Raw genomic sequence first — 6,796 nt, 5'->3', positions numbered from 1 at the left:
ATATCAAGCAAAATTATTTTTATTAATTTTCTATCTCAACCCGTTTTTGAACTTTGCATTTGAGTCATAGTTCAACAGCTTATGCGGATTATGAAGTCTAGAGTGTGCTATAAATAGTGGGAAATAGGAAAAACTAAGACTTTTTAGATTAAATTTAAGCAAATATTCGATTATTAGTGACGAATGAGAGTGGTGGCGCGGCCTAGGGGCTGTGGGTTGGAAGTTCCATCATAAAAACATGCCTATAACCTTCATTGGGTGAAAATATGAATTTATAAAAATTCTTACGTCATTTGGGTTTGTCGTTTATATATTAGTATAGATTTTAGTAAATAATTTTCTTGTATCTGAATATTGCAGGAAACGAGGAAATCTAGACAGCATAGTAACAGAGAATATTTTATCATTGCCGCAAGTCTTTCATATTTGTTGGCACTGGTCGTATACAAACGCCACAGTTGATGCGATCGATCCGACCTGCAACGGGTGCACATCAAAACATAATATGCAATGGAAATTTCTTTTCCTTGACCATAAGCGCTTCGCACATCCGGCTACGGTTGCTTTCATTTCGATGATCTTAAGGGGACCCAGTCATCTAAAATTTCAAAAAATCAATTTCTTGTTTTTTCGATATTTCGAAAGTATAGTATCTTAAGAATATACTGTGAAATTTTCATGAGAAAGTTCCCAATATTATGGCTTCCACAACCCATTATTTAGGTAGAGAGCGGCCCTCAAACTTTAAACTCATTTACCTCGAAACGACTTCTTTCGGCCTGGTGTTGTCAAAAAAACTATTCAACCGAATCGTCTCGTATTAGAATCATATCATTATTTCAATTATTTCGTTTTTTTTTTATTACAATAAAAAACTGAAAAACAAAAACCCGATATTTAGAGCTTCAAATTCAAAACCGCGCCATTTTGTGAAATTTTTTTTATTATTCTAATACTTGTTGTACTGATTAATAATTTTTTTGGGTTTGATTGAAACGTAATGAGCCTTCCCACGCGGAGCGTCTGCCAAGCGATCAACCGAATCGGCTGGTGGGGGAAAATGATCGTTGGACCTTCCCCTTCCACTAGAAACCGGTCCCAGTTCGCTGGTAACAGTGGTGCAGTCAACATCGCTCCGCGCGTGAAAGCTGTTTTAAAAGTGTGTTAGGATTTTGCAGTGGCGAAAATGCAGCGATCGTTGGAGCAACGTTACTCGATCAAATTTTGCGTAAAGCTAAACAAAACGAGTACCGAAACCATTGGGCTACTCAAGGAGGCTTTGAGTACGATCCTGGGGGCAAGAGAGAGAGTGGCACACGACCCAGACGCCACGACCCAAGAAGGCGCGTTTGTTGAAATCCAAGTTCAAAACCATGCTGATCATCTTTTTCGACTCTCGAGGCATAGTCCACAAGGAGTTTGTACCTCCAGGAAGCACTGTCAACGCGGCATTTTACAAAGAAGTGCTCCTTCGGCTGAAAAACCGCGTTGCCTGGGTTCGGCCCGACCTCGTCAACAATTGGACCCTTCATCACGACAATGCGCCGGCGCACACCGCCTTCTTCTGCACCTCTGCATTGGCCAAGATGGGGGTTCCCACCCTCCCTACAGCCCAGACCTGTCCCCTCCGGACTTCTCCTTGTTCCCGCGCCTGAAAAGAAAGCTGAAGAGGAGGCGTTTCGACTCCATCGAGGCGATCCAAAAAACTGTGACAGCCAAATAGAACGCGATTCCGGCGGATGAGTTTAAAATATGTTTCCTGCAGTGGAAGGACCGTGTATTGACGCTCAAGGGTCCTATTTTGAAGAATATTAGTTGTATAAACCAAAAAGTTTAATAAAACTGCTTACAAAAATAGAAGAGCCAAAATGGACAACACCGTCCAGATTGAATTTTTCGGGAGGGTATATTTCAGCGCCATATTTAAAATTATTAAAATAAATTTTCATTTCATTTTTTTTATTGTATTGTATTGTATTATTTTTTACAATATAAAAAATGAAAAACGTTATTTAAGTTGTTTAGGCTTTTTATTTAACTTCTTTTACATACAAATATTAAAAACAATTTTTTTTTTTATTTTAATAATTTTAAATATGGCGCTGAAATATACCCAAAATTATCGATCTCTAAACCACCGGACCCCTTAATAGCATCGTCGACGTCTTTGTCTGCGGATTCTGTCATCAACAAACAAACTATTGATCTTTCCTATAGCCGAAGCACAAATAGCAACATTATTTATTTAACACCAACTCCCGACGCTTAACCGATTCTGACAAAGAGCCCTCTCATAACTTTAATTTGAACTTCCCAAGTACTAAAAAAATCCGTGTTACCTGATCGAAAAATCATATTTAAGTAGAAATATTCTTCTTCTTCCTATTTTAGTGACAGACACTCAAAGTGCGAATTTGTATAATAGTGTGAGTGCTTGGTATTTTTGCTTGAACGTATTGGCGGAGTTGCTAAGCCAAAATTAGAATTTTTATTGTAACATTAAAAACAATAGAATAACGACGCAAAAAGTACAAAATAATGTCTTCGACTTGCAAAATTTACAATGGCAAATATTATTAATCTATATTTTAGCTATACCATGCAACCATCTTACAAAAAAGAGCGCTTTGGAATCAGTTGATCTCAGCTGTTGGCATTTTTTGACGACTTACGAGTATTTGCACTTACGAATTTGTACAATAGTTAAGGCACTCTTCCACACTCACTTGTGATTATCAAACATATCTAAGCAGCTGATTTCACTGTACGTCAATATTATTGAAGATGTGTCAAACAATTTCGTTAACGCATTTAAACAAATGTAGACGGAGTGCTCGAGGAGCAACGTAATTTTAAAACACGGCAAAATGAGCAGCGAAGGTAAATGATAAATTATGAACACAGAAAAATAAAACTTTCCCGTTTTTACAGACCTAACAGACATCGTCATTGAAGCACTTGAGGTGTTTCTGAATCACATTCTTTATGTCCGTAATCTATATCCGGAGCAAATTTTCAAAAAACGACGCGTATACAATGCACCCGTTTATGTTTCCATCTTTCCGCCACTTAATGCCTACATTCATGGCGTCCTCCGTGCAGCGCGTGAACTACAGCAACGGGGAGAGTTGCAAAGTGTCCTGCTACAGTTCTACCATGACGAATTGCCACTGAACGAGTGTTTCACGTTCGAAATCAAAAAATTTCAGCCCCCTGCAGAGGCTCAAGGGATAGAGGAAGCGCAGTCAACATTGTTATGGGATGATAAATTCTTCATCGATTTCGAACAGCAACTGCGTAATTCACTTTATAAATTAGTTGAGCGCTTAAACCTATTAGCAAAGCTGCCAAAGGGTGCAAAATTTAAAGTTGCGCTTAATACGACGCAGGAGGCTTTTGTAAAGTTCAGCCATAGTTCAGCAAACCAGGTGAGAAAGTCGATATCTATGTGTTAGGACAATTAATTAAAAAGCGTTCATATTTAAGGGTTTTCCTTGGCTTTGCGATGGCTTAAAACAGGAAGCAGGAAAGCGTGTAATATCCCTGCTACCTCTTACCCGTTTGGACAGCATTGGATTAAAGCTTAATGTGGAATTATCTTAAACACATTTAACTACTTAACGGCCGCCGTGGCCGAATGAGTTTGTGCGTGACTACCATTCGGAATTCAGAAAGAGAACGTCGGTTCGAATCTCGCTGAAATATCAAAATTAAGAAAAAGTTTTTTTCTAATGGCGGTCGCCCCTCGGCAGGCAATGGCAAACTTCCGAGTGTATTTCTGCCATTAAAAAGCTTCTCATAAAAAATATCTGCCGTTCGGAGTCGGCTTAAAACTGTAGGTCCCTCCATTTGTGGAACAACATCAAGACGCACACCACAAATAGGAGGAGGAGCTCGGCCAAACACCCAAAGAGGGTGTACGCGCCAATTATATATATATATAAATACATTTAACTATTTTAAGCAAACGATTGCATATTCTACTTTTAGGGAGTTATATTATAGCAGTATTTTATTTGGTTAGACACTTCAGTTTTCATACATGAATTAAAAAAGAAATTCCACAAGTTACATTTAAAGCAACCCCTGTCGTTTTAAATCCTCATACGTCTTGCGATTTACCACATTGCCTAGTGAATCTTCGAATTCTTCCTCCTGATCTGCTATCCAGCGTTCACTTTGCTTTTGGGACTTGAGTTTCTCCCACAGTGTAATTGCATCCTCGATTTGCGTGACATTGGCAAAATGGGCCGTATTTGGAATACCGAGACAACGCATTCCGTGCGCATGTCGCCACTCGGCAAAGTGACGCTGGAATGCTTTGGGACCCTTATATGTATAATTGCCACATATTTCGCAATTATAGCTAATATTTAATCCGTGCAACTTATACAACCAATAAGGTATTGGTTTGCCATCCCAACCAAGTGGCAAATTTTTTGGATTGTACGGCACATCATCTGCATCGTCCAAATCGTCATTGTCACTTTCGCTGGCTTCAACATCGCTATCGTCACGCTCTCCGCCTGTTCGCGCTTGTTTGCGCTGCACATTCTCTTTGGTTGCAGCTCTTTGTTCGGATAATAAGTCTGCATACTTGTACAACAACGCTTCCAATTGAGCGATTTCCTTGTGACGTTCATTATCACGTGATTGCAAGTTAGAATTTTTATTAGCCGGTTTCTTTGCTATTAAAGATGGATCAAGTGTCTTCTTTCCCTTGGTTGAGAAAAGTCTTTGAGCTCGTTCTTCAAGAGTACCACCACATTTCAAACCTAACGCCATTAGCGCAGACTTAAGTCGATCTAGACCAAGTGAAGCCAATTCCTCCCAGCTTGAAAATGCTGATAAATCTAAATGTGCCCCAGTGTTGGCCAAAGCCGACTCTGTCTCCTTCGAGGCCCAACCTTAAAATAAATGACTTCATTGAAAACATATGAATGTCCATAACTATTGTTACTTTACCTGGGAAACTGCCTTGTAGCCATTGACGTTGGAACTCTAGCTCCACTTTGACTAGTTCAGCTTCTATATCCAGCAAAGGGTGTATACGCGTAACGAAATTGTGCAAATATCCATTCACGTTTTCTACATACTTTCGATACTCTCTATTCTTTCGCTCCCGGGGTATGTCAAAGACATGATCGAAAGTCATCAGATAAGTGATGTAGTCTACCTTTTCTACACCACGAAGATTCAGATATTGCTCGTAACATTCGTTCAAGTCTAAATATCGGCCACCTCCTTCTTCGTCGGTAAATTCGACCAAGGCCGACATTTCATCTAAATTATTATATGTTTTGGTTAGTTCTTCAAATTCCACCGATAATGGAATGCTAATCTCGGACGGGTGCTTTTTATAGAACTCTTTTATTTGCTTCAAGCGTGCGTAAAATTCATTGAACTCATTTGGACCAGAGAGGGCCTGAATTTCTGCTTTCCGCTCATTATCTTTATCTTCATAAAGTTCTTTTAGCTTAGTTGTGGAGCTGTTGTGCAAATCCAGCAAGCATTTCAATCTCTGCTCAGAGTGTATACGCTCCTTTTCACCATTCTTCTTCGTCGCATACTCATCTACCATAAGCTTTACTAAACGCTCGCGCTCCTCGTGGTATCGACGCTGCTGCTCCAGAAGGGTCTCCATCAATACAAATTGCTAGCTGCTTTTCTAGGTCACAAATAATACCAAATTATTCTTAAATTTCACAAATGTACACTCTTTTAATATAAGATATAATAATACCAATTATCCTAAAAGAGCATAAAATAAGAAAATGCGGCTGTCAATACAAAGCAGTAGTGTTTATTTCGTTTATAAATCACATATTACTAGTGATGCCACTGTATTATAACTCGTAGATTCTCGAACTGAACTGAATTTTTACGATATCACAAATTACGAGCTTACGATATCTTACTTCCTATGTTATGAACAATGGCAGCGTTGATTTTGTCTAATATCATCAACACATTCTCAATTTTGTTGTAAACAAATCGCTGTCATATCCCTTGCGACGACAGCAAATCAACTGATTCCTTCAAAATCACTGAGCGTCGGTTACGGATATGATGTTGGCCACACCTTCTGAATTCCATTCACTGTGTTCTTACAGTACGAAGGCAATATCAGGCCTGTCAGTATGGGTTAGCTCCCTCCGTTTTGGCAACGAACATGACTATAATTCAGTCAATTCAAATGCACTCTGCGTATAAAAACAGGATAAACTTAATGAAATTTGAAAAAATCTAAATGTTTTTCGCCATTAGAATATTTTTCTTTTTAATTCTTCAGTAAATTTAAATTTTATCTTAAAATCAGCGGACCTATGGGGACAGCCCAATTTTTTTGCCATTACTGACATTTACTAGAGTCGGAGGTGGTTATTGTATATATTTTCGCGCTAAAAACAGATTTGACCCGCACCTACAACAAGGTTTGTAGCCATTCTAGGCAAATATAGTCGTTTTTGTGGGATTTTTTGGTAGGCCGACATATATTTTCTTTCGAAATTTGTATAAAATATGACGTTTTCTCAGCTTTAAAATCCATTTTTATACTCGCAAGTATTTCGAAAGGATGCCTGCAGACTCAGCGCGGTTTATCGGGGAACAAGCAACCAAAACGGGCATCCCGCACAAAACACAACTCTTCTTGGAAGATGATTGAAAATACAATTTTACTAATGCCACCAGATGGCTTTCGAAACGTTCGTTTTTGAGATATTCGATTTTAAAGGTTACTTAAAAAAATTATTTTGCCTGTACGTTCACCTTTTTATAAGTGTTAGTTAAAGGT

General features: G+C 38.7%; 2 protein-coding genes across 3 annotated transcripts; one reads left to right on the top strand and one right to left on the bottom strand.

Annotated features, from left to right (window-relative positions):
- Nucleotides 1-2,462: 2,462 nt before the first annotated feature.
- On the top strand, nucleotides 2,463-4,027 carry LOC128862537 (DNA polymerase zeta subunit 2). The gene is made up of 3 exons (XM_054101230.1): nucleotides 2,463-2,880; nucleotides 2,932-3,428; nucleotides 3,487-4,027. The coding sequence occupies exons 1-3, from the start codon at nucleotides 2,868-2,870 to the stop codon at nucleotides 3,601-3,603; spliced, it is 627 nt and encodes a 208-aa protein (XP_053957205.1). The 5' UTR covers nucleotides 2,463-2,867; the 3' UTR covers nucleotides 3,604-4,027.
- Nucleotides 3,979-5,851, bottom strand: LOC128862528 (splicing factor 3A subunit 3). 2 transcript variants are annotated; one of them, XM_054101210.1, is made up of 3 exons: nucleotides 5,744-5,851; nucleotides 4,966-5,668; nucleotides 3,979-4,907 (listed from the first exon to the last, which is right to left on the bottom strand). In XM_054101210.1, the coding sequence occupies exons 2-3, from the start codon at nucleotides 5,642-5,644 to the stop codon at nucleotides 4,075-4,077; spliced, it is 1,512 nt and encodes a 503-aa protein (XP_053957185.1). In that variant the 5' UTR covers nucleotides 5,645-5,668; nucleotides 5,744-5,851; the 3' UTR covers nucleotides 3,979-4,074. The 2 variants fall into 2 exon arrangements, with proteins under 2 accessions (XP_053957185.1, XP_053957192.1); XM_054101217.1 differs by having other exon boundaries at nucleotides 4,966-5,663; nucleotides 5,744-5,843.
- Between the last annotated feature and the right edge of the window lie 945 nt (nucleotides 5,852-6,796).

The sequence above is a fragment of the Anastrepha ludens genome, chromosome 2 (assembly GCF_028408465.1).
Source record: "Anastrepha ludens isolate Willacy chromosome 2, idAnaLude1.1, whole genome shotgun sequence".
In the NCBI taxonomy this organism is placed as follows: Eukaryota; Metazoa; Arthropoda; class Insecta; order Diptera; family Tephritidae; genus Anastrepha; species Anastrepha ludens.
This window is presented reverse-complemented; position numbering and strand designations above follow the sequence as displayed.